The sequence below is a fragment of the Hypomesus nipponensis genome, chromosome 2, assembly GCF_054491055.1.
Source record: "Hypomesus nipponensis isolate SF chromosome 2, ASM5449105v1, whole genome shotgun sequence".
NCBI classification, from domain to species: Eukaryota; Metazoa; Chordata; class Actinopteri; order Osmeriformes; family Osmeridae; genus Hypomesus; species Hypomesus nipponensis.
The window spans coordinates 16,325,156-16,352,542 of record NC_140362.1 but is presented as its reverse complement, the minus strand read 5'-3'; the positions used below and the strand labels follow the sequence as shown (position 1 = coordinate 16,352,542).

At 48.5% G+C, this 27,387-nt stretch overlaps 2 protein-coding genes and 1 long non-coding RNA gene across 6 annotated transcripts; 2 read left to right on the top strand and 1 right to left on the bottom strand.

Moving 5' to 3' along the window:
* The first annotated feature begins 73 nt into the window (after positions 1 to 73).
* On the top strand, positions 74 to 2,668 carry LOC146301010 (ectonucleotide pyrophosphatase/phosphodiesterase family member 7). The gene is made up of 4 exons (XM_084708593.1): positions 74 to 314; positions 912 to 1,681; positions 1,883 to 2,102; positions 2,321 to 2,668. Exons 1-4 carry the CDS (start codon positions 74 to 76, stop codon positions 2,395 to 2,397), a joined length of 1,308 nt encoding a protein of 435 aa, XP_084564719.1. The 3' UTR covers positions 2,398 to 2,668.
* A 106-nt stretch (positions 2,669 to 2,774) lies between these two features.
* Positions 2,775 to 26,671, bottom strand: LOC146301009 (sodium bicarbonate cotransporter 3-like). 4 transcript variants are annotated; one of them, XM_084708589.1, is made up of 27 exons: positions 20,152 to 20,382; positions 19,074 to 19,155; positions 16,735 to 16,878; positions 16,489 to 16,627; positions 15,639 to 15,799; positions 15,219 to 15,407; positions 13,126 to 13,464; positions 12,369 to 12,481; positions 12,145 to 12,198; positions 11,419 to 11,576; positions 11,239 to 11,326; positions 10,986 to 11,132; positions 10,790 to 10,893; positions 10,276 to 10,450; positions 10,032 to 10,165; positions 9,681 to 9,926; positions 9,395 to 9,503; positions 9,085 to 9,246; positions 8,822 to 8,935; positions 8,559 to 8,720; positions 8,159 to 8,410; positions 7,887 to 7,955; positions 7,623 to 7,796; positions 7,374 to 7,505; positions 7,136 to 7,227; positions 6,113 to 6,220; positions 2,775 to 5,590 (listed from the first exon to the last, which is right to left on the bottom strand). In XM_084708589.1, the coding sequence occupies exons 1-27, from the start codon at positions 20,212 to 20,214 to the stop codon at positions 5,509 to 5,511; spliced, it is 3,792 nt and encodes a 1,263-aa protein (XP_084564715.1). In that variant the 5' UTR covers positions 20,215 to 20,382; the 3' UTR covers positions 2,775 to 5,508. The 4 variants fall into 4 exon arrangements, with proteins under 4 accessions (XP_084564715.1, XP_084564716.1, XP_084564718.1 ...); XM_084708590.1 differs by lacking the exon at positions 12,145 to 12,198; XM_084708592.1 differs by lacking the exons at positions 12,145 to 12,198; positions 13,126 to 13,464; positions 20,152 to 20,382 and adding an exon at positions 26,503 to 26,671.
* Positions 23,815 to 27,329, top strand: LOC146301008 (uncharacterized). The gene is made up of 2 exons (XR_014767868.1): positions 23,815 to 24,393; positions 24,521 to 27,329. It is a non-coding gene; the product is annotated as an uncharacterized LOC146301008 (long non-coding RNA).
* The last annotated feature ends 58 nt before the right edge of the window (positions 27,330 to 27,387 follow it).

The window sequence follows — 27,387 nt, the reverse complement described above, 5'->3', positions numbered from 1 at the left end:
CACGAGTATAAAAACCATGTATCTTGGTAAGATGCTTTGGTTGTGAGCTGTACAAGTGACCACAGACATCACAATGAAGTTGGAGCTGTTGGTAGGCCTAATGGCAATAGTTCTTAGCGTAGACTCAGTACCACTGGTCAAGAAAACGAACAAGAAGTTACTGGTGATCTCTTTTGATGGTTTCAGATGGGACTACGACCAGGATGTGGACACCCCAAACATGGACAAAATGGTGCAGGATGGAGTCAAGGCCAAGTACATCAGTCCTCCAGCCATCACCATGACCTCTCCTTCTCACTTCACCACCATCACTGGTAAGGAAGCATCATCACTAGCTCCACATTACACCAGCTGGCTGGGGGCTCTTATGAGTTCGTAGTATGATTACAGAGTGTATTTTAGCTAACATTTGGTTTGGGTGTTTATTCCTTGACAAAGCAGCTTTGAACATCTTCAATCTTTAGCTTAAAGGGTTTGTACACTGTAAATAAATGATTACAATATTTTAATTTTTTAATATATTAATTGGACAGACATGGTTCAATGGGGAGGAAAATATTATTCAAACAAGAGTCTTCGTAGGGACAGTGATTTTCCTCAGAGATCAGACCAATGTGCTTTTACCTCTGTCACTAAATCAACTGTATTACCTTAGTGTTTGAGTAAAGCTTCCGGTTGAAAAAAACTGGCTCACCTCTGCTCTGGTTCAGTATTATATAATAAACGTAACCGTTTGCCTCATGAGACTTTGGTCACCCTCACTGACATGTTGAAGTTCATCAACTATCAAGTTAACGGCTTGATCATCAATAACGTCTGAATTCCAGGAACTCCTTGTTGATAACACCTCAGAGAGCTCAGCTGTGGGTGAAATATTTCACACATTCCCATCTTCTTGTCTGTCTTCTCAGGTAGATGGATAGAGGACCACGGAGTGGTCCACAACATGATGTTCAATACCTCAACTAACCAAAAAATTCCTCACAAAGCCACGATGCAGAGATCTGAGTGGTGGGACAACGGTGTGCTGCCACTTTGGATCACAGCGCAGAACCAAGGTCTGAAAACCGCCTCCTTCTTTTACCCCGGAGGAGGGGCCAATTACAGCGGCCAATCCGTAAACAGAGCTCTGGTAGAGAGGCCCGGTCAACCAGACGACAACGAGACCGAGTGGCAAAATAACATTGACACAGTGTTGAGTTGGTTCAGCCAGGAGGACTTTGACTTTGTGACTCTTTACTACGGCGAGCCAGACAATGTGGGCCACGCTGTGGGCCCCGAGACGGCAGAGAGGAGGGCGATCATCAGGCAGATAGACCGTACCCTAGGCTACCTGAGGGACGCCATCACACGCTGGGGTCTAACAGAACACCTCAATGTTATCATCACCTCAGATCATGGCATGACCACCATTAAAAAAAGACCTGCGGTAAAGGAGATCATCCTCAATAAGTACCTCAACTTCTACCAGACGACTTCCTTTGAGCTCCTGGACTACGGAGGGTATGGGATGGTAACTCCGAAAGAAGGGAAGCTTCAGGAAGTTTATGATGCTCTCTCCAAGGCACCAAACCTCACGGTTTTCAAGAAAGAAGACATGCCATGGAGTTTTCATCTGGCCAAGAGTGAAAGAATCCCACCCATCATTATCATAGCTGATGAGGGCTTCAACCTAAACTCTGTAAGTGTTTGACCTTTGTCATTAAATCTGTTCAAAACAACATTTAGGCTCAGTCAACCGACAACTCTGCAAAGTCATGTAGGTCATGATGAAACCATAGCAGTTTCCTGTTTTGGTTGCGAGTGTACAGAAAGTCTCATTAACAGAGTAGGACGTTAGACTCTGTTACTAGCGTAACACGCCATGTTTGATTCCATACAGAGACTCCTCATTTATGTGAACAAAGGTGATCATGGATTCCACAATGGGCTAATGGACATGAAAATGATTTTTCGAGCCTTTGGACCTGATTTCAAGAAAGGTTACGTGTCCGAGCCCTTCGACAGCATCCACATATACTCCCTAATGTGCAGGCTCCTGCAGGTAGACCCGGCCCCTAACAACGGCTCCTTGGCCTTCACTGAGGGCATGCTGCATAGTGGTGAGCTCACCTCACAAACCCCCACACTGAGATTGGAAAACTTAAGAAATCACTGTTTATAGTGTTTATAGTATGTTCATACTAATAATCATTTAAAGGCGGGGAACACTGAACTAAACACATCTAATGTGATATCATAAATTACGCATACCCCAAAACCTGACCAATACCTGATAACTACTTATTCCCTCACAAATAAATTATTTTTCTGTTTACAGGTGGAAACAGCAGAACAAGTCAGATGTCTCTAAGTGTCCTGGCATCGGTTATGTTCCTTATTTTAAATGTCACATAGTTTAGCTTTCAGAATGGACTTGAGTCTAGTCTACAATCACCCTTCATAAAACTACACAGACCACTCTACAGCATATCACAACTTCAGTCTGCAGACCAGTCTACAGCATATCACAACCTCAGTCTACAGACCAGTCTTCAGCATATCACAACCTTACAGTCTACAGACCAGTCTACAGCATATCACAACTTCAAAGTCTACAATCAACAGCAACCCCCACCCATAATTAGATTTTTTAAAATGGTGTTTGAATAAAACATTTGACAATTTACACTTTTTTTTTTTTTGATTGCATCAATGTGTCCGTGCATACCTGCATATGTAGTGACCAATAGTTGTTAAATTGCTGCAAATATAACTGAGGCACACAGCCAAGATTACTTAGACATGCTCTTTATTGCTTTACTTCACAATTTCATTGACATCAGGTTTTGCATTTCTCATTTCATCACCTCCCAAAGTTGTCAAAATAGTTGAGATGCCACCGATCACTACATTTAAGACACATCCTTTAACAGGTCGGCCCAGATCAGCCACGTGGGACTGACAGGTGGCAACATGAATCCTACCCTGCGTCTTGGCTGCTTCACATAACAGTACTGGAGAACTACTTTGATAATGTGTTCTTCAGTGGCAAGGCAGGGAAGACCAATAAGACACTTGGTAGTTTTAAGTCCCAGCCAGCACTTTTCCTACTTGGAAGTATCAAGCTATTACACTTATACACACCAAGGCACTACAAAAAGTTAAAAATAAAAATGAATAATGATTCTTTAACAACAGTAGTTCAAAAATAATATAGACCTTTGTTTACCATAATTGTCATTGAGTGAGCAGTAACTGTGTAAAATAATTTGATATTTGACATGGGTTTCCTCCTCTGATAAAGTAGATCGATTACTGATAAGGGATTGATTACTGATAAGGCATGAATTATTAACTCATAAAAATCTTATCTTAAAATCTTAGCAGTTCTGCATGCTGTTCCACTCTTGCAAGAAGTAGTTGAACTACTACTATTAACAAAGAGCATTCATATAAGAATAAACTACAGCATAGGATTGTACAATTATATTTAAAATTCAATTGCAAAAGTCTAAACACTTTACAATTTATGTCACAGTATGAAATAAAAAGTTGAATGATTGGCATACATTTGCACTTCAAAACATCTGGGACAAAATACTAAATAAATGATTCAAAACCTTTATAAAACAGCCATTCAAAACAAAATACATTATTCATAAAACAAAACAGGAAAGAAACCATCACAGTTTTGTCCAGTGTAACATCGAAACGACCCCTCAAACTATGAGGGGAGGGAAGGAAGAAAACATGATGACCAGAGTACATATCTAAGGTTACGAGAGAGCAGAGATGAAGGTGCAGGAAAGGGATAGATAAGGACCTCAATAGGCCCCACTGGTTCCTGAGTCTCATAAAAGAATATCTACTTAGATCAAAAGATACATCTCGTTTGCCCTCTCTCTCTCTCAATGACATGTGCAGCTTAAGTGCACAGATATACATAACAGGACACAAGCATCCACTACATCCTTGCCATCTCCTCCTGGCACCTGAACTAGTTCTACTAAATTACCCATTTAGAATAAATAAAAATGCTTTACATACTGTAACAATAACAATAGCGAAGAAGACAAAAAAAACAACATAATAATTGGTGCATTAGCCATCTGTTAATATCCCATTGCATGTAAACCGTAAATGACCAATCAGCAGAGGCTACCAATCAGGCAAGACTTAATTACCGTACAGCCCCACCAATCAGGTTAGACCTAATAAGCATACTGCCCTACTTGAATCAAGGCAATACAAGACAACAAATTCTTATTCTTCAAAGCCCGTCTGAAGACTAACATTACTCAGATGAATCTGGCCTCCCAAGTGAGTAGGTGGGAATATAAGCCATTACTATACTGACATTTTGTATGTTAGTTACAATTTATTTAATTCGAAAAAGTCATAAAATAAAGATGAAAAAGGGAAGCTAACTAAAGTTGCAAGCATTTGAAACAATTTAAAGAACTGTTAACAGTAGCTTCACGCCAACCCTGTTTGGATTCAGATGTGATAAATAACTTGAATATAAGATAACATGAGACCATGCTAACCCTGAATCAGTAAGGATTATAGTTTTGTCGATGACAGATGTCTTCTAGGCAAGCTCACCATCACAGCAAGAAATCCCACCTGCTAACAAGTCGAGTAATAAGGATTTTACTATATAAAACAGGGAAATAGTAGGTTGTGTTTGTGAACTTTGATACACAGTCACATTGAGTCTATATCTGAGGTGCTTGATGTGTTTCAACATAATTCATATCATATATAATATTCACATCATATATAATATTCACATCATAAAAGCTGTGAGCGAGATAGGCTTGAGTCCTACTGAACGGCAAACTACATCTGCGTGAGGAGAGTGACACCCCAACGGTAACCCTCTCCCACCCTCATACATACTCAACAGCACCGAAATCAACATGTCAGAAATGTGCTCCGACCATTTAAAGCAAAGCTTTATAGCATTTTTAAAGAATGAGGATAAAACAACCAAAAATTCATTCAGGTGTTGAAACAGCACAGCTTGGATTTAGTTGATGTACCTTTTGCACTATACAAACACATGGGGCATTCATTTAATGTTGTCCAGTACACATAGATACACCTACTATATGTATAATAGTCTCTGGGCATGTCATCAGTACAACTGGAGATTCATTTTAACCAGGATCCAGAAGAAAGAAGGGAAAGAAACATTTCAAAACCAACAAATAATTTACTGAGATAATACTATTACTAATAAGATATACACCTGAAAAGAAAAGGGTTTTCACCATAAAACGATGATATAAAACAGAATAATCAATCTTTTGCAGACTAACTTTAAGAAAACAATTCAGCTGGGTAAGTGCGTGGTGTCCTCCAACTTGCCTACTTGGCTTTGGCATGGCAGCAGCTGCTGAGGAAACAGCCCCCCCTGGTGTAGGGGAGGGGGACAGGCAGCCTGACAGCCGGCCCTCGTGTGGAGGAGGGGTAGAAGCAGCATATCAACGCCCCCTGGTGTACAAGAGGCTTTAAGGCAGCTCATAAAGATGTTTCCACATCCATAACCTTGTCCCCATGCGCTCCTTCCAGGTTGATCTTCACACAGGACATCTTCTCCTGGCTGGTGGACACAAAGAAACAACATAATCATGATCTTCATCCTTTCATGATCCTCGTCATCATGATCCACCACCAGAAATTATTTCCAAAATAGCTTCTGAAATGAAGTAATCCAAAATAACATGTACGTATGTATGGACATTCCAAATAGGATGAATAAACAAAGCTTGCTCCTTACTTCTGTTTAACAAACCATACACCAATAGTTTGTTTTTACTTCAGTCTGAACTATAAAATAAAATCTGTCCTTCAAATTGGTCATTCCACACTACAACAATAACTAATAGCAAGCAGGAACAACATCCACAATATTGAAAACTTTCTAGTGTGGAGACAGAACCAGTAATTTATAATTTAATAGTTGCAGTTTCTAGTCATGGTTATCAGCATGACAACCCCAAACCTATGCAAGGACAGAGGGAAAGGACAGGTTTTTTTTTTTTTTGGGGGGGGGGGGGGGGGGGGGGGACGTCAAACGAAGCAAGGAGACAAAAACCCAGTGAGTTCCAGGAGTCATAGCTACCTTGCACTGGGTTTCAGAGCTTTGGCACTGTCAGAGTTCATGGCAACAGCTTTCCACATAGCAGTTTTGGCCATTTCATCAGAAATGTTTACCACAGATGGATCCAAACTGCAGGAAAAACACACACCACAACAATCTCAGCTGCATAAGCCACACACACAGGATGGGAAGCACACTGTCAGTCTGCTTTCTGATGAGGAATAAACACACACACACACACACACACAGAAAGACAGAGTTTCCCAGTGTTGACTTCACGTCCAAGCATGATGTGTGCTTAGATGCTTTCAACGTAATTCCAAAGATCATCTTGGAATTACTGCCAACTCTGGCACGGCATTTTATTACATAGCCTATAGTCTGAAAGTCCGAATGATGACAGTGATGCAAGGCATGTGCTGACACATACAGTATAGTACTCCCTTTATAGTGTCAAACTGAAGGCTGTTTAGTGTGACACTAATACAGTCTGGTTTAGGCGGTTACAGTGGTTGTCATGGTACAGAGTTGTTCACATGGTTGCTGTGGTGCTGGTGGTATAATAAAGAGGGTGGTGTTAATGCATCCAAATCTGAAACTAAACTGAAACACCATACCTGCCCAGATCTGCCAAAGCTGAGCAGACAGGTTGGGCTCCAGCTTTTAGGACAGGTAACGAGTCTATACTGTAGGTCAAGTACTGAGGTCTGAGAGAGCGAGAGAGGCAAGACAGCCCAGTTTGACTCAAGTTATTATGGGATGTTAATCATGGAAGGCGGGCTGTGTTAAAACGAGGCCAGGACATTGGCCGAGACAGACCAATCCACTTTACTCCACCCTGACGGACGTGTCCGACGCGATACTGTCACACCTGCTTTGAGACAGACAGGTCAAGACATTAGCCAGAGACATTTCTCTCTCTCACTGCACTTGAAGCTTTATAATGCTTTATAATGCTTGGTAAGGCGAAGAGTATGCTTGGTAAGGTATCCTGCAGGCGTTCAGGAACACTGGGTCGAAGAGGGTGCTCCTCTCCAGACTGACCTGACTTTGAGCCCTTTCACTGGGATCTTGAGGACGTTGTCTCTGTATGAGTGTTTTAATTTCTCGTTCTCCTCAAGCAAACGCTGGGCCTCCTGAGGAGAGTGGGGATAGATTAGGAACACACACGCACGCACGCACACACGCGAAGCATCCCGTTTGAGCAAAAAGTCGTCATTTTGCAGTTCCGACGCAGCACTGTGGCGTTCCCTCAAACCTCGGCCGTCTGAATGTCACACACCTCCTTGGCCTTCTTGTTCTTGTCATCCTCCTTCTTCTTCTTGCTCTCTGGCATCAGGTCGTCCAGCCAGCTCAGCTCCCTGCTGGTGAAGCAGAAGTCGAGCAGCTTCCGAATGAACACCAAGGCCAGGACCTGGAGGACAGCCGGGAGAAGCCAATCAGATTCATCTTTGTCATAAAAATTAAAAAAAAGATCGTTTCACCACACCAATCCATCCTCCGCGTACGACGACAGGGGGAGAGCCGCTACCATCATGGGGAAGACGACAGCGGCGGCGGAGGCCTTGATGACCCAGAGCAGCACCAGGCAGGTGAGCTGGACCAGGGTGAACACGTGGACCTTCCACAGGGGCACGTAGCGCAGGTAGATCAGGTCCGGCTGGTGCTTGGCTGGCATCCCAAACAGCTTGATACGGTCAAAGAACTGGGAGGGAAGGGGGGATTAATAAGGCTCCCGGTGAAAGACATACACGCACACACCCACACTGATTGCGAAGTCGGGGCCGTGGAGTACCTGGATGCCTTTGAGAGAAGACACGCCCATGTAGAGAAACACCCCGTAGAGCACAGGCATGGGGATGAACTGGAGAGGAGGGGGAGAAGGAGGAGAGCAAACAACAATGACCTCTGTGACATTTCTCGTACAAAAAAACAAAACAAAAACAAAGGGCTATACAAAAATCGATGTTGACGGGATTTGAAGTACTCTAGGGGTTCCCCCCGTTTCAAAACACCGTTCCACCAACAGGCGAGTTCCCCCCCACACGCCAGAGACGCACGTCTCACCTTGAGCACGGAGGTCATGAACACGGAGCAGCCCATGAGCAGGAAGATCAGGAACGCCGTGACCCTCTGTTCCCGGATCCCCAGGAACTTGGGCTGCTCCCCGGGGGCGGCGCACTCGGACTCCAGCTTCAGGCTGTTGACGTGGGAGATGGAGAGGACGGTGGCCGCCACGAACCAGGGCAGGCCCATGAGGGAGCACACGCCCAGCATCACGGCCACCACCAGCAGGTCCAGGTGGTAGCCACAGCCTTTCTGTGGGTGCGGTCGGGGATGGAGGGCAAACATGCATGCGACAGAACTTCAGTTAACCAGCTGCATGGGGGGGGGGAGGGGTTCCAAAAAGTATTCTCTCTCTCCCCCCCCCCCTCCCCTTCTCTCTCTCCTTCTCTCTCTCTCTGACCTTGAGTTTGTGCTCCTTCCTGTTGATGATGACGGCGGTGATCTGCTGGTCCATGAAGATGAGGATGGTGCAGAGCAGCGCGGGCACCGCGGCAGCCAGCATCGTCCACCAGGGGTTGACCCCCAGCGGGCTGATCAACCAGCCGCGACTCTTGGAGGTGGGCTGGAGGTGGAAAGCGAAAAAAGCCAGCGTTCAGTGCCACGTGATGCAGACATACACCCGGGTACATACATGGGATGATCATCAGGCCCTGAAATGTCTACCTCAAAGCGGTCTGGGACGTGGAGTTTGGGTGAGGGAATTCCCACCATGTAGTCGACCAGGACCATGATAAGGATGGTCAGGAACACGGCAAAGTCACTGATGGAGGAGCGCACCTGGACAACAAAAACACAAAAGTCACCCACGAACCACACCAAGTCTGTAGAGTTCAGAACTGAGGCAGCTCTGTCTGCTTTCGAATCTTTGGGCTATCTTGATTCGACACAGCGGTGCACCGCCGGGATGTGTGAGGGAGAGGCTGGACCTTGGTGGGGAAGTAGCGCATGGTCTTGAACTGCTTGAGGAAGGAGGACAGGAAGAAGGTGGTGAAGAAGAGGATGACGGACCAGAAGAGCACGTCGGGGATGAACGGGCCATCGTGCCCACAGGCCGCGCCCACAAACTGCCCATGGAGCCTCAGGCACTCCTGGGTGGATGAATGGAGAAAGGAGGGGAACGGGGGGGGGGGGGGGGGGGGATAAAGGGTGTAAGAAAAACATGACTCCTTCATTCATTGAAAAAAAAATCCAAGATCCAAACGTGTGTAAAAAGCTAGGGCGAACAGACGTGCTAACCTTGACGTCAAGGTCTTCCCAGGATATAGAGGACTGGGAGGGGAACCCGCTGCTGTTCCAAACCCTCTCCACCTCCGCGGTGCTGTTGTCTGGAGGGGAACACTGACACCTGTGACCAGACACCACGTTAACCTCAGAACCGCCTCCACAAGCAGGAACCACCGCAAGCCTCTCGACCTCTTTAGTAACCTGACCCCCTAAACGATCAGCCCCGGGTTGCTAACGAGTAGCAGCTTCGAGCGTGACCCTGCCGTGACCCCCCCGCCCCCCCTGACGAGGCTCTTACGTGTAGAGGGTGAGGTTGTCCAGGTGGTTGTGCATGTTGACGGGGTAGAGCTCGCCCAGGTTGAACAGCTTCTCCAGCGCCTCGTAGATGAAGATGAGGCAGATGAGCGCGGCGAACGCCTCCTCGGTGAAGCGCGTGATGTAGCACACGAGCGAGCTGGCGTCCGTGGCGACCAGGACCAGGCACAGGAAGGCCGTCCACAGGCCGATGCTGGTGCGCAGGGAGAGGTAGCAGAGCCCGTAGTCGCTGTGGAGACGACAGAGGTGGAGGGGGGGGGGGGGGTCACACACACACACGCACGCACGCACGACTGCACCCCCCCCGCCCCCCACGCCGTCCCGTCTGTGTCACCTGCAGAACTTGAAGAGGATCTTCTCGAAGACGAGGACGGGCCCCGTGCTCCCCAGGATGGTGAGGGGTTGGCCCGCGAACAGGGAGAAGGCGACGCCCGTCATGGAGGCTCCGAACAGGGACTCGATGGCACTCTGAGGGAACACGAGGGGGGGGGGGGGGTAGGGGGGTCACTACAGACAGCGTAACGCGGACGACTCGATGTGCAATGCGGACGAGGCGGGGTTAGGGGCTGCTGCCTCACTATGTTGCCCTTGGTGGCCTCGCCCAGCAGGCCTCCGAAGGTGATGACGGGAGACATGCAGGCGCAGTAGAGGAAGAGCACCGAGGCCAGGCACTGCAGGCTCAGGGCCTCGCGGATGTCACTCCAGTAGAACGGCCACTTCCTCCTCACGTCCATCACCAGGCCCCCAAACATCCTGGAAAGAGAGCACGACCAACCAGAGAGGGATCGAGAGAGGGAGAGACAAAAGAAGATCGTTCGCTCGGTTTGTTCTGCAAGGTACTCCGGGTCGATATTGGATTTGGCAACTATATTGTGAAAGGGGACTGCATTGTTCAGTCGTGATATTGGTTACGTAAATGAGAGATCTCAGAGCAGCCCTCCAGCAACAATTTTAATAAGCTCCCCTCTCCACCCACTCTGCATAATGCTGCTATAATGAGCTGCTGGACTCACCCACACTGCTCCTTCAAGAGGGACTTAAGCACCATTGTGTGTGTGTGCGTGCGTGAGTATGTGTGTGTGTGAGACCCACCTCCCTGTTCTCTGGAGCTCTGGTCCAGCTTGGTGCTCCTCTTTCTGGACCGGGTCAGACGAGTGGGCCGAACCGTTAGGGAGAGCGGGAATTTTCCTCTTCTCCTGTAAGGACAGACAGAGAGACAGACTGAGAGATCAGGACGGGGCGTCTGGACGGGTCGCCAGGACCCCACGTGGACCAGCTGCAGCCTCACCTGTGAGGGGACACTCTTGGGGGGCTCGATGCGGATGGTGGGGTCCCACTCCCCCGGCGGCAGGACTGTCACCTGGTCCAGGAACTCGTCGATCCCTGACAGGAGGTCGTTCCTGTCTCTAGCCTTGTACGCCACGTCGTGGAATATCTGTCGGGCGAGAGAGAGGGCGAGAGAGACAGACAGACAGTGGGAGGACGGCGAGGCTAAAACCACATCTGAGGAACAAGAGCGCGTCATCAGCGGCGACGCTTACCTCGTCTGTCATCAGGGTGGCGATGGAGCGCCCTATCTCGTGGTACTGGGGGCCCTTACCGTTCGGCCCCAGCAACAGGAACAGGAACCTGTCAGGTGAGAGAGGGGGGGGGGGAAGGTTTAGGGAGGCGCACACAGCACCAGGCGAGAGGGGGGAGGTTTTGGGGGAGGTGCCCCGTACCTGGTGGGCACAGGGACCTCGGTCAGGCCTGTGAGGAGCACGGCGGGGGCCAATCTGATGAAGGCGATGATGGGCCTCTCCAGGAAGTCCACCTCCCCCACTAGGACGTTGGACGCCTCGGCCCCCGCCGGAATCTTCTTCATGAAGTTCATGTCCACCTGGGAGGTCAGGGGTTAAAAAAAAGGTCAAAAAGGACAGAAAGAAGACCGGGAACGTTGTGACGAGGTACCGTTCTCGATTCTCTTCCAACGGGATTCCACACGGGGCCCCCAATGTCCAAGACCCACGTGAAACCCCTTGCCTACCTTCTCCAGGACATGCCAAGTTAGTTTAATAGAACCACAACTCAAGGAAAACTATTCTCAGGGTGCAGACCAAGAGCTTTTTCGATAACAAACGCCATCAAATCTTCGTGCTCTGTCTAATGGTTAAAGTACATAGATGCGTCTAGTGACAAGCCAGAACAGTGGTTCATGTCGAGTCAGGTGTCAAGTAACAATAACGGCACGTGAACATTCTCTCAATGTCACAACACGACCCACTACATAAGACATGCAGAATGACTTTACACAGATACCGCACACGTGCATATACGCTTCATCGCAAAAAAATCACCAAATCTCACACACACACACACAATACAGACAGGCGACACTTCACTGGCAACTAGACAACAAGGGCACTGATTGGACCACAGGTCCATGACTGACAGGTGGAGGGACTTACGATAGACCTCCTGGCTCCCCCTCCCAGGGAACCACATCTACAGGGACAGTCCTGCTGAGGGCGGGACAAGGTTAACACTCATCTGACGCACTCACATCTGCCCACGTGTTTCAGTTAGTGTGCGGCGGGACTGGTTGTCGTGGAAGCGGGGGCGCGTGCTGTTCTCTGTCATGGCAAGGCTGTGTGTTTTGGAAGGCGGGGGAAGGGGGGGGGGGGGGAGTCACCTTGCTGAAGTCCACCGTGCTGTTCTCCCTGCTGCTGCTCCCGTTGATGCGAGCCTCGCTGGGCTTGCTGCTCTCCAGGTTGCCAGGGGCCGACTGGGGGGACGCCAGGAGACCTGGAGGGGGAGCAGGCGATGAGAGCAGGCAGTACAAACGACTACCAAGTGGTCAACATCTTACATTGTGTGGTGAGGGAGGAAGGTTTTTCATGGCAGCATTCTGTTCTGTCTTTTTGACATGACTCCTGCTCAATGTTGAGCTTCCCTACACACTTATGAGTTGACGCTCATCCGCCAGCCTGAGAGAAAAACGATGTCCCTGCTCTCTTGCCCTTTCTAGTTCTTTGGAGCCCTCCCCGAGGCGCACACAGCCAGGAACAGCGTGTAGTCAGAAACGGACTCCATGACATCACAACCCCCTGCTCTCCACTTACAGAACGGGGCCTATCACCTGACACTGGATTCTGCAGCCCGTCTGCGTAACAGCATGCGCGTGTGCGCGACTGAACCACAACACGGCCGGCAAACCAGTGAGCTCTGATGCACTCGTCTCGGGCCCCTTTCATAGCTTTAACCAAGCAGGAGGTGTATGGTAGCAGCAGACACTCACATGTGAGGAGGGCATCAGAAGGGGGGGGGCAGGAGGAAGAGGGGGGGGGCAGGAGGAAGAGGGGGGGGAAAGAGGAGACGGTTGGTAGGAGAGATGAGGACTGGGGGGGGAAGAGAGGACAGGGTTCATGTCATGCCTGCCGTGTATTTGCCTTCAGAAGGAGGGGGCGGAGGGTAGACCACCACCTGGGGGAGGCCCCGTCGCTCCCCGGCCAGCAGCACCTCCGGCTCCACAGCCGGGGGCGCCGAGGGCGGGCGCGCGGGGGCGGGGGAGGAGCGGCCGCGGGGCGACAGAGGGGGCGTGTCCGGGCGGGCGGAGGCGGGGGGGGGGCCGGGCTGCGTGTGGCGGAGGAGGGAGGAGGCGCGTCGGGAGAGGGAGCCACGAGAGTCCCGGGACGTCCGGCGGGAATGAGGGGGCGTGGCCGCGTTGGAGGAGGAGATGGATGAGGTCCGGCGCAGGAGGGAGAGGCGGGAGGCAGAGAGACTGTCCCCTACAAGGGGGGAGGGTGGGGCAGTGTGGGAGGAACATGAGGAGACAACCACAGAGCAGAAAAGGTCAGGAGAGGCAGAAGCTCCAGAGGAGTATAAGGCTGGGCACGAGGCAGCGAGAGGCAGGTAGAGGCAGCCATGGGCAGGGCAGGGCAGGGCAAGTCACAGGAAAATGTTGTCGAGGAAAAGTTCATCATGTTGGGAGGCAACCAAGAGCACGATGAGAAAAACGAAGCCAGCACAGTTGTATAATCGGTTGAAACATTCCACCAGGCTAGTAAAACTACCCAGACCCCTTGGTTGCATCACACCACAAATTCAGAAATGAGGTCACCAAAAACAGACTTATACCAGGCAAGCAAGATAATTAGTGCTGTCAAACGATTCAAATATTTAATCGCGATTAATGTCATAATTAACTCGCGATTAATCACAATTAATCGCAGATTTTTATCTATTCTAAATGTCCCTGATTTCTTTTTGTCCCAATCTTTTTTCAAATTTTAATGCTCTTATCAACATAGAAAAGTGGTTCGGATTGCTTTGTGCAAATATTTTTTTTATTGAAAACAACATTGCAATCGCCTGGCTTTGACGAGGGGGCAGAGAATTCGCATCAGCTGTGTGCTTGGCCATCAAGTGGTATTTCAGACTGGACGTGCTGCGATGATAGCTCAGTTTACAACGACAAAACACACAGATCACTGGTCTTGTCAATAGAACCATTTGGCAACTTTTTAAAAGCAAACTTTCCATTCAGAATCTTATTGGCATCCATTTCGGCATCTCGCGCTCGTCATCCACTCAAAACGTAACGTTAGCCTACTACCAGAGAATGTCTAATATCCGTAAACGGGCTCTGCTACTACTCTTAAGCCAGCTCGCAAGCCAAACGAGTGTTTGGCGTGCCTGTTGTTTTGTTTCCGGTCTAGCTAGATCCGGTGTGGTGTTGTAGTTTTTCTAACGTCGGTAGTTGTTGCAACAGCATGTGAAAAAAAACTACAAAGTTTGCTAGGCCAAAAAGAGCGTTAATCGCGCGATAAAATAATTGACGCCGTTAATTTGGGTTTGCGTTAACGCCGTTAATAACGCGTTAAACTGACAGCACTAAAGATAATCTATCAGTCATACTATGACCATTGGTAGCACCACTTCTGTATGAATGGTTATTAATGAGTTTCCGTGGCACAGTGAAGTAATCTTGCCCTCCATGGAACAGGTTCCTCTCAAGTAGCAGATCAACCCTGAAAAGGTCACCCCAAACACACACACACACACACACACACACACACACACGGTACAGGCTGGTTGCTGTGAGTAAATAGAGTTATAACAAGAGGCTGATACTAGATCAGCTGATGCACACATGCTCCAGGACCAGCACACAAGATGTCCCAATCAAACTCTCACACTAACACCCACACACACACACACACACACACACACACACACACAAGGCCATGCACCAATCACAGAAGCCCGCGGGCCGTGCACCAATCGCAGAGGCCCTTCGTCTCCACACTCCATTTGCTCATCCGATAGAAACTTCCGGCTACAACGACCCACAGAAAACGAGGATCTGGATACGCGACATCAAATCAGTCGCGACCCCTAACTAACTTCAAGATTCGAATAAGACACTTCCGAAGTCGGTTCGAGTCAATTGTCCGACGGCTACCTTTCCTAACGGCAGCGGAGACCAGCCGCGCGCCCCCCGCGCGTCCAGGAGGAGTGGGGTGAAGAGAGGGCCCCTCACCGTTGCGCTCCAGCAGGTAGGGGTCCGACTGTTTCTTGCCTATGTCAGCGAAGGAGCGCACCAGCGGGATGCGGTTGCTGAGCTTCTTCTCGTTCTGGTGGTGGTGCCTCTTCAGCATGGCCTCGCGCACCTTCTCCCGCTGCTCCTCCTCCAGCTGCTCCGACGCCACCATGCTGTCGATCACCATGTCTACTCGCGCGTGTGTGTGTGGAGAGAGAGAGAAAGGCGGGGGACATTCAGTTTCATGAACTCAAGTGTAAACACAAATGCACCGTCAACCAGGACTACAACCTTTTTTTTGCTAAAACATTGTATATAGACACATAAACCACTACCATACAGGTCGCCACTTCACAAAAACGGTTCCACAGATGAGTTCCCTCTCTCTCACTCACGCACGCACACGCACACACCCCTCACCGGCAATCTCTTCTATGGAGCTGGCCCTCATGTCCAGCAGCACGGTGCCGTTGAGGATGCAGCTGCGCAGCTCGAACAGGCTGTGGAGGGACAGCGTGGCCACGTAGGGCTTGCTCCAGCGCTCGCCCCCGTCCTCCACGTCCTCCTCGAACTTCAGCCACCTGCACGCGCAACAGCCGGGGATCGAGACGCAGACCCCACACACACACACATTCATGACAACAGACACACGTCATTCATTTATTTCGCAGACGCTTTCGTCCAAAGCGACAAATAGTGCCTACTCAGGCATGCAAACGTTAAGATAGCTTGTTACTGTTTATGCGTATTTGTGTGTGCATGCCATGCATGTGTAGACACATACATGTGTATATGTGTGGGCAGGCTGTGTGAGGCGGTGCAGGCTATGTGAGGCGGTGCAGGCTGTGTGAGGCGGTGCAGGCTGTGTGAGGCAGGGCAGGCTGTGTGAGGCGGTGCAGGCTGTGTGAGGCGGTGCAGGCTATGTGAGGCGGTGCAGGCTATGTGAGGCGGTGCAGGCTATGTGAGGCGGGGCAGGCTATGTGAGGCGGTGCAGGCTATGTGAGGCGGGGCAGGCTATGTGAGGCGGTGCAGGCTATGTGAGGCGGTGCAGGCTATGTGAGGCGGTGCAGGCTATGTGAGGCGGTGCAGGCTATGTGAGGCGGTGCAGGCTATGTGAGGCGGTGCAGGCTATGTGAGGCGGTGCAGGCTATGTGAGGCAGTGCAGGCTATGTGAGGCGGTGCAGGCTATGTGAGGCGGGGCAGGCTATGTGAGGCGGGGCAGGCTATGTGAGGCGGGGCAGGCTATGTGAGGCAGGCCAGACCGTCTGACCTGGCCGTCTCCTTCCACTCGTAGACGTGCCCCTCCCTGAAGGAGAGCTCGTCCAGCTCGGTGAACAGGTCGTGGGGGATGTGCTCCTCGTCGTCGTCCTCCGTCCCCAGGATGAACTGCACCCGCTGAGAAGGCGTGTCTGCAAGGTCACACACAGGTCAGCCGCCTCTCTCTCTCTGCTGACGGTAACACGACAGTAACAGGAGGGGGGGGAGGGAGGGATGGGGGAGAGGGGGCGTGGCCTACTGCAGGTGGGCGAGTCGCGTCCTTCGTCCCTCTCCGAACTGCGGTCCCTCCTCTTGCGGTGGTGTTTGTGTCCGCGGTGACGGTGGCGTCGCTTGCTCTCTCGGCCCAGCGGCACATGGACGCCCACATACACCGCCCGGTGGCCTGGAGGGGTAATTACAGCAGGTGAGAAGGGGGCCTGTACTACGAAGCAAGTTCATAACACCCAGGATATATTTTCACTAGCTGGCTTCACCGGCTGGGTGCTCCATGAGGGTTGAACTGATCTGGCCAGATTGGATTCCATTGTCTTGGTTTCATAAGCTGGGTATCTGAATCTTAACTGTAGAAAACTGAACACCAGCCAGGCTAAATGAGGTCATTTACAAGCTCCATTACCACTGTTGTATGTCCTCGTTGGGTGATTATAAGCCACATCCTTATGCAACAGATACTAAAACATGCAAACGTTCTAACCTGCATCCAAATACACAATCAAAACAACCACCACAGACTCCAGGTCTAGAGTCAGCCTGTCCAGCCAGCCCCTCTTTTCCATTTTCCCCCCTTTCTTCCTCTCGTTCGTCACAGCAGGGCTAGGTGTGGCAGGCCATATAACCGTGCTGATACACATGGCGCCGCATGAGTCACTGGAAACACTCCCGTTTGGAAATAGCCACCAAACTGTCTCTATTAGTGAAATCTTCCGAATGCCACAAACCGTCCCTCAGCAGAGACACAGGGCGGGAGGGAACCCTAATAAGGAGAGGGAAGCGCTGGCGGGTCTTTGTGCTTATAAACACAGCCTTTATCTGCTCAGAGTCGGGTCCGCTGGCCTGCTCTGGCAGGGTGTCCTGCTGACGTCAATGGGGACCTCAGAGATTAGGACCAATAGAACAGAACGACAATAGGAGTGGAACTTCAATACAACAACCTGGGTGCCCGGCAACAATACCCCGTCTCACAACCTGCAGAGGTAGGAGCTCCGTGGGAAGTCTGGGGGCTTCACGGGTGGGACTTAGGCTGGCGGATGTGATGCTGAACTTAGGTTGAAGATGTCCAACTCAGGTTAGCACATGTCCAACTCAGGTTAGCACACTGGTCTTTCATTATCAATGCGTCGCTGATCAGATCCAGATGCCAGAGGTTAATTACTGTGTAAACTAGGGAACTAGCACGCAACTAACTAGCATAGTCAGACTGCAGAGGGAGAGGGGAGGCAGCTGGATAAGGTTGGGATAGGAGGCTGGGATAAGTGGCTGTGATAGGAGGTTGGGATAGGAGGCTGGGGGAGGAGGCAGGGGGAGGCCTTGGAGGAGATTGGCCAGGGCTCCACAGAAACATGGTGCATGTCAACACCTGCTCCCTTATTTCCAAACAACCAGCAATAGGAGTCTACAGACACACACACCACAAGAGCACATTTAAACACAGGATGACTAGCAACAACACTAACAGAACATGAATTGAATGAGTGTCTTTAGACAAAGGTCTACCCTCAGTGGCTTTGCAACACACCGTACAAGCGTGTGCGCGTGTGTGTGTGTGTGTGTGTGTGTCTGAGAGGGGGAGGGAGTGAAGCTGGCTGGCTGGCTGTGATCAGTGGGGGCCAGAGCAGCAGGGTTCATTCTGTCCATTGCTGTTATGAGAATTAGCTACAAACACACAACCTTCTCACTAACCTTCTGTCTCTGGCTTGTCATCATGTCACATGGTCAGGTCCACCTGTCCCAGTGTGGACTGTGCCTCATTAGACATTCATTGGAAGCCGGTGTAAGCTAAGTGTGTGTGTGTGTGTGTGTGTGTGTGTGTGTGAGAGTAACAATGGCCATGAATAAGCCTAATGCTCACAAGTTCTCTACAGAATCTTCTGTTGTGACACTCTACCCCTCCTCCTTTCTACCTCCCCCTCTCTCCCCCCTCCCCCCTTCTCTCTCTCCCCCCCTCTCTCTCTCCCCCTCTCTCTCTCCCCCTCTGATTCTGTGGAATGTGTGTGAACGTCAGGCTCCCTATCATACCAGAGAGAGGCAAACGTGACTGGAACTCAAGGAAAGGAGTCATGAGTATGCAGCTGTGAGCGTGCGTGTGTGGGTTCCTACTACGGCATTGTGGAAATAATTGTAAAACACCCATGCCCTGTGGCTGTAAACGAATCAGCAGTTATGCTGTTGGGCCTGTTGTCTGCTGCTTCGGTGTACACATAAACCCAGGACGGGACTAAGTTGCCACAGTGTGTGTGGTGGTAAACACAGTCTAAGTTACCACAGTGTGTGTGGTGGTAAACACAGTCTAAGTTACCACAGTGTGTGTGGTGGTAAACACAGTCCAAGTTGCCACAATGTGTGCGGTGCTAAACATACTCTCCAGCTCCTCCTTCTCAAAGTTGGTGTGGATAGTAGAACTTGTCTTCCCCAGGTCAACCACAGCTTCGTCATCATTACCCTGGAAACAGACGGTCACAAAGACGGTCACAAACAGTCACAGAACATCAACCAGAAGAAACACAACATTTCAGGTTCAGGTAGTAAACTGGAAACGGTGATATTACCCTGTCATTACAACATGGTCTATGGGCATATTGGTAACTAAAGTAAATAAGCACTGGTTACTGAAGAGAAGATCTGCATCAAGTTCCCGGTAACTCTTGTCCCATGACCAACCCTTATCATCACATCCTTTCACATCCTCTAACCAACACATTAGACAGCATGTCACACGACACCTTCAGAAAACTGAAGTCAACATCAGCTGGTAGCACAAACCCTTCTAAGCTAGTCAACACCAGTGTTTCCAAAGATCATTTTGCTGTGTTTCTAACAACACGAAAAAACAAGGTAGACAGGAAAACCCAGCTCAGACAGACCTCTCCAACCTTCTAGGCAGGTCCAGGCCAGAGGTGTGTGACTGTGATGCTGATGATGATGTATAGCTGGGTTCACCTGACCTCTAATGTTGGGGGGCTATTTTAGTCATGAGTACTATACCACGTTGGTGCTCCATTTCAGGGGCTACATCTGATTTCATTCGGAGTTTAAAAATAACTGCCACCCATAACACACCCCACAAGCCAAGAACACCCCTACCACTAGAATAACCCCACCTGAAATACCACGCTAACTAGCCCTGGACGAGACTGAACAGGACGGACAAGGTGGACACGCGTATTGCTGCCTGAATGAAAACAGGGAAGACCGTTAGAAAGACAGCTCGTCAGTTCCTCAAAAGTCAGTAAAGCTAAACTAGTCTACAGCACCTGGTTATACCCAGCGCAGAAACGCCACACAGTGCAGAAACGCCACTTGGCATAGAAACACTATTATAAACTGGATTATTGCGGATTCTGTTCCTCGCAAGTCTTATTCACAAAATTAGACAGCCCTCCTAACACTTAATCTATAAATCACACACACACACACACAACACACACACAGAGCATACCAATACAGGCTGAGCTGTTCTTGTGGTCCTCAGATTGACAATATCACCCCAGAAGTCCTGCATGGCTGGCCCAGATTGTTAGACTCAATCACATTCAAACTGCTGAGGCAGGACTACAAATCCCAGCCTAAACGGGAGGTTTCCACCGGTTTTCCCCTAACGAATCCTAGGAAAATGTACTCTGGAAAGGCAGGCACTGGTTATCATGGATACGGTACGCACGCTCAGTGCAAATATGGCCCATGTGTCTGCCAAATGGCCTTTACATACGCGTGAGTGAGAGCATGTTTGCGTATGCATGATTGGCTTGTTCCCAAAAGTTGAGTCTTGTTTCGACCGCCTACTGTAACTTCTTTATTTATAGTTCTGTGTGTATTTCTGTGTGTGTGTGTGTGTGTGTGTGTGTATTTCTGTAAAGGAGAGTCTGCAGCTGTGTGTATTTCTGTGTGTGTAAAAGAGAGTTTCTGTGTGTGTGTGTGTGTGTGTGTGTGTGTGTGTGTATGTTTAAGTGTGTGTAAACGGAGAGTGCACATTTGTGTGTAGAAGGAGAGTGTATAATGATGTGTGTGTGTATGTGTGTATGTAAAGGAGATATTGTAGCTGTGTGTGTAAAGGCAAAGGGGATGTGTGTAGAAGAGTGTGCGTTGTCGCGTCTTTCTGCTGAGTTTGTGTGTACGCCTGTGTGTGCATCTCATGAGCTACAGCACAAGAGAGGGTGCACCCCATAACATTTACATTACATTTACATTTAGTCATTTAGCAGACACTGTACGTCGCTCTGGATAAGAGTAAGTACAGAGACATTCTCCCCGAGGCAAGTAGGGTGAAGTGCCTTGCCTAAGGACACAATGTCGTTTGGCACGGCCAGGAATCGAACCGTCAACCTTCCGATTAATAGCCCAATTCCATAACCGCTCAGCCATCTGACTCAAAACAGTCTGAGTTGTGAACTGGAGTGTGAATGTGGAGAGCTGACTGGCAGTGACGTGACTACACTAGTCCCCGCCCATGACATTACCATACTCGCCCACTACAACTACGCCCTTAGCCTGACGAAGAAGAAGAGAACCCAAAGACAACAGGTAGGTGTACGAGAACCATTCTGATGTGATAACGTTCGACAGGAAAACCGTCACGTGAGCTGCAGCACATTTAAACCGCATCAGACGAACACGACGCCACATCCTCCACGCTCGCGTTCTCCACAGCTGTGATCGAGAAAGATCCTGTGCGTGAAACGGAGAGAACAAAGAAAGGAGGTAGAGAGAGGCGAGGGCAAAGCGCGAAAGACCGAAAGATGGGGAGGGTGTGAGAGAAAGTGTGAGAGAGAGCGAGTTGAGAGATTCCCACAGCTGCACTGTTTTCCTCTGACCTCTGTGACCTCTGGTCACTGCACACAGAAAGATCAGATATTACAGTACCTCTCGCCAATGACCCTAGCCAGAAGGGTCTGACGGTAAGCAACTGTTGATAATAGCAAATGAACACAGATAAACTTCTGATCCAATTGTCTGTATGTTGAAAAGTTTGGAAATTCATTGGCACGGGATGATTTGGAAAGTCGATGGTTTCCTTCAGAACACAAAGTAGGAGGAGCCAGACTAGTATGAAACAGTAGATGGTTTTGATAAATCGACACAGAAATAGCTTTGGGTGCCACTTGTCCTTGTCCATGTGTCATTCAATGGCCCAAACAGCAGTGAACCACAAAGCAGCCGGGGGAGCATTCTGATGGGAACAATCCCCTCAGAGATTATTTCAGCATTGTATCCTGTTAATGAACTGGCCGGAAGGTCAACGACAGACAGAAAAGAGGGTCTCATATAGAATGATTTTTTCAACACTCGTTAAAACCCCTCAGTTCCATGAAGCCCCTGTTCATCTCTAAACCAGCTTTAATTATGGTAATATGCATTCGCACTCCCAGAAGCCCCCCTCCCTCCTTGACAAACACTCACAGCTCCCCCCACCCCCGAACAAACACCCATCCCTCCTTGCTCGAGCCATCTGGGGTGTTTGAATGAGCACACAAGCAAACACACATCTCAGAAAATTCCCATTTAAAAAGACTCAGCCAAGAAGCCTACTGTAGGGTGAGAGCATACTGTGGTGACGGTATCACCAGCCCTCCTCTTCCTCTCACTGTCATTCACAATCTCTCACTTTCTTTGTCGACCCATAAGCTGAGCAAACGTAAACAACAAAAGCCTGGAAAAGGAGCTGTTGCAGCGTTACAGGATCAACACCAGGTCCTAGAGGGCTCAGGCCCATTACAGGTCACATCAATAGAATTACCATGGCAACACTAACAAGTTAGCTACATGAAAAAATATCTAGATGTCTGTAACTAGATCAGGTGATGCCAAGCTTAGGCGAGTCTTAGAGAAACCTGACCATCAATGAACCTTTTAGAAGTGCCCCCAAAAGAACAAGCTTTCTTGCATATCCTCTCACTCTTGGTCCTCCGCCCGTGTCCCCTTGTTCCCTTCACAGAGCAAGGTAAACAGACTTACCAAGCAACATCCATGCTCTTCCCCTCTCCTCTCCATAACGGTTAGAAACACCAAACTGGCTGACTTCCTCCTCGCTCTGCCCTCCCCTTTGCCTGACGCACTTCGTACTGTACACTGCTAGCACGCATCAACACCAATCTCTCAGCAAGGCTACCCCACAGACAGGGACAAAAAGGTAGAGACAAAGAGAGAGAAAAAAAATCAAAAGAGAGAGGGAGAGAGAGAGAGATGGATGGAAAGAAGCATAGAAAGCAGGGAAGGAGGCAGATGCACTCTAATAACCATCTGGCTGGCCCAGCCAATCAGACAAGGGACTCGTATTCTAATAGCCTCATACAAACACACACGCACGCACACAAACACACACCTTCCGGTCTTAGCATATCAGAGGAAGAGCACAGAAAGAAGTAGGAGGGTGAATAGAGGGGTGGGGAAAGAGGAGGTGGGGGATGGCAGCAGGGTCCAGTGTGAATAGCTTATTTATCCAACTCCTGCTTTAGGTCACTTACAGGCTGAGTAGACGCACAACACTGTAGACAGAATCATCCAGAAGGCCTAGAAGATATTAGCTTCATTATATCAATAAGGTCATTTTGATTTGCCTTGTTGGCACAGCTCTCAATGAGGTGACATTTTGTTTGGGCTTAAGACAGGGAAGATAGTTATAATCCTTATTTCTCAACAGGAAAACACATTACTGAAACTGGCATGAAATGCAAACTACAAACTGACAGCTACTGCAAAATAAATCAATGGCAGACTTTGACCTAATGTATTGATTTAGTAGAACAGTAGTATCCAGTCTAGTAAAATGACTGAATAGTCTTTGAAAAGATCAGACATCAAGACTCATGTTTTATTAGTCTGCGATGGAAAGTCTGTTAGGACTATTTGCATGGGTTCTATGAACTGCGTAGTAAAGAGAGCAGAGCAGAGAACTGACTATGGGGTCACTGAGGCAGACAGATGACATGAATAATTCCAAGCCAGTTCTTTTCAAAACACCCTGAATACAGAGCCATTAAGACTGGTACTTATTTCATAGAAACAAATGTGAAGGTTAGTCTTGGGTACATTCGATTTGATTCATATATTTGCCTGTAGTTAAACCCAGGCCGCACACAGTGGCAGTCTTTGGCCAGTTCCTCACAGGTCTGGATCCAGAGTGTGGGAACCTCAGTTGTGTAAATTGAATACAATGATGTGATTGTATAATGATGCAGCATGCAGTTCCATCAATAAGTCATAAAGCTGAGCTGCATGGGGGTCTGTCTGGAGGCAAGGCCTGTGGGAGTGGCCTGCTGCGCATGGCTGCAGGCAGGAGGAGCTACAAGCCTCCACAGCGTGATGCTACAGTAGCCCTGAACCGACATGAACCCTGAGCTAGCCTGCCTGCGTGTGTGTGTGTGTGTGTGTGTGTGTGTAGCGAAAGAGTAGGTGAATACATGCAAGTGTGTATGCTGCTTTAGCCCTGCCTTTGTCTGCTCAGGCCTCACAGTACAGTAGAGTTGCTGAGCGCCCAGACAGGAACAATGACACACTTCCTGCTGTGTCAAGCTCCCTGACCACGTAGCCCTGTCCCGACGCAGCCCCGATGCAGATGCAAAGTTGGGGATGATCGCTGGACAGAAGTGGGAAGCCAATCCGTTACTAAACAGGCAATTTACGTGGTGAGGCCTACACAAGAAGGATAAGCATGATGGGACCAGAGCTATAACACAAGTTTGAGGTAACATTAGAAAGCTAGGAGTTGGCGCCGAAAATGGCTGCCTAGGTAGGCTCTCCTGCCAAAGTAAATTCCTTGTCTGTGCAAACTTTCATGTCGAATAAACACCCAATTCTGATTCCGATTCTAGGAGCATGGTTCACGGTCAACTGTGAGAATATCCCAGTCTTTACGAAGGTCTATTGAGTTCATGTAGCTCTAATAGAGGGCTCGGAAGAACAAACCTGATTCAGCCTGGAACACAGACCAAAGGTTGCTATGGAGAAGCCTTCACTCCAAAAGCTGTCAGCAGAGTGCTGAACGCAGACGCAGACATGCACACGTCAAACTAGGAGTCTGAAGGATGTGGGCTCGGCACACAACTGAGAGCGAAGACATGCATGAGGGGCTGTTCCTGAAGTTGAGATGGACTCAAAAGAGAACCAACTGTTTCCGATTCATCAAAATGAGCCAACTTGTGAAGAGCCATGTTGATTTGTAACGTATGGGTTATTTAAAACCTTCTTTTCAATGAGAGCTGTCCATGGATGAATCTGAATTGTGCATCTGCAGTGTGTTGTGATGGGAGTAAAGTCACATTTTTGCCTGAGTAAGCTTACTAAAGCTGTCATGTCTGCAGGTACGACATAGGAAACAATAGCCTTAGTACACTCACTCGACTTTCATTTCACTGTCACAAAGACTTCAAAAACATGAATGGAACTGGTCAAAAAAATGTTTTAAGGAGGTTTAGCTGACATAGACATTGAGCGTTCTCCAACTAATGTCAATGAAACCATTCAGTGACCCAACTGTGTGAAAGTTGTTTTGTGTACCACATTCACTCGCAGCTGCTTCTTCTTCTAACGTTGATTTGTGATAGGCCTCTGTGACTCACAGGTGCTCAGTCTCTGGGGCGTCATCAGAGGGCATCACCAAGGAGGCCTTACAACACTGCCTTAACAGGGTCCCTGGGCTGGCTGGCTGGCAGGAGGATGCACTTGACAACTTAGGAGGGAATATCAGCAATGGTATGATTCTGTGCTAACATAAGGTATGTGGATGGTACTGTACAAAAAGTAGGGTTGTCTTGGCTTTATGAAAACAACAATGTATTTGTTACATACAGATGAACTGTAATCACAAAAGAGTGGAATGGGTCCTTTACACGCGTCTGGCGTCAAAGGAAGCTGCTTTAGAAGTAGGTTTGCTGGTAAGACATCTTCATCAACACTCATATTAGGTTCTGAGGGTATGGCAACAAACGTTCATAATACTTGCTCCGAAACCAAAATCTGGTACACTGAGTTTGGAGCCGGCCTACGTACTAACAAAGGATGACCTCATTAGATTGTTCTACGATTTCTAAGTATTTAGGTATGTTTCCATACTATTCGGAGGACACATTATTCAAGACATTGTATTCCCTTTCAGTTAGAATTCTCTGTTTGATACAGTAAGGGGTTTAACTGTCACCCAGATATGATCAGGAACTGTCCAATACTGATCTTAAATTACACACTAATAAACAATGATAATCTTTAGAGCAACACGTGTAACAGTGCAATTGTAAGTTTGACTAGCGATCCTGTGGCCCAAACATCACGTAAGTTTTTCCCATCGCTACCGGCGAGTTTCACTAATCTTACAGCAAAAAAGACACACGCGACTTCAAACCTGGCGACCTCGGAACCACGCGCACATCCTCATTCACAAAGAAATGAGTTTTGTTGTCTTATTTGAATATGATTCGCGTGTGAATCATCACTGGGGAGGAGACGAGACTGACTGGAGTTGACTAACGCTACTTCCTGGCGAACACATGGTTCTCTCCCCCCCCCCCCTCCTCCGAATAACTAACACCGACAAAGACCTCTTTCATTCTAGATAAGATGTATTTTCGGCACAAAAGGGAAGTGATGCTAAAATACGATTAACTTCATCTCCATCTATGCTTTTTGTTGTAGCAGACAAAATGATAGCATGCGACTGGAGTGAGCCCCCAACCCCCCTTTCTTCCTCCTTCCTTTCTCTAAAAATTGTGTCTGAAAGCAGAGAAGTCAGTCAAGCCAACAGGTATCGGAGGCTAAAAACTACCGTTACAAGATAAACAAAAAACTGCTGGTTCCTCACCGATGTCAGGAGGGGTCGCATCTGCTCGCTCATCTCTTCTTCCATTTTCCAGACTTCGTGGGACCACTCTTCCCTATCCGTAGGCAATTTGAATGTAGAACTCTGAACTGCCTTTTTTGACGTGTCACCACCGCCACTACAACAACTGGCAATTATAACTTAGAATATAACCCGCCCTATTTTGATTGACAGTTTATTTCTATATTCAGAACGAACCAGTCCCTTTTCTACATCCAACAAATTATATCGAAAGCCAAAGAGGCGGGTTTGTGACGCCCATTGGGGCGGAGCTTGTAACAAAAGCCGTTGGATGGATGCTGTTGATTCAGTGTGGTTCATAAAGCTGTGTTTCTCTCATCATTTTTGCCTCAAAATAAATGTTTCAAATATTTTGTGAGGGAGCGTTGTTTTGGGGATGAAGCATTCCATTGCCCAACTCCATTCAGTTCGAGATTGTTGGATGATTTGTGACCGAACCAAGATCAGCCCAGCCACAAACTTTACTAAATCAATTACTAAAAGACAGAACCGTCCAATACCCAACTCTGAACTGGAAATGATTTGTGCTGAAGTGTGAACTGTGACAAGAACTTCTGCATGTATCGGTTCTTGTAAGGAGCTTATACAAGATTAGCTGATTCCTATTCATGTAGAGTTTACTCCCGTTGTTAGTGTTGGTTGATTTAATCCTGAAGGATTACTTCAGACCTATTCATGTTCCAAGTCTCACAAGAATGGTAGGCTAAAACAGTTTCTGTGTTGAAACAGTCTTTAATATTTTATTAAACTATATGAAATATAACAAAAATAAATGTTATCCAAATTAATCACAGTGTCATCTGGGACAAGTATGTGCCTTTTATTGACTGTGTGTGAGTATATGTG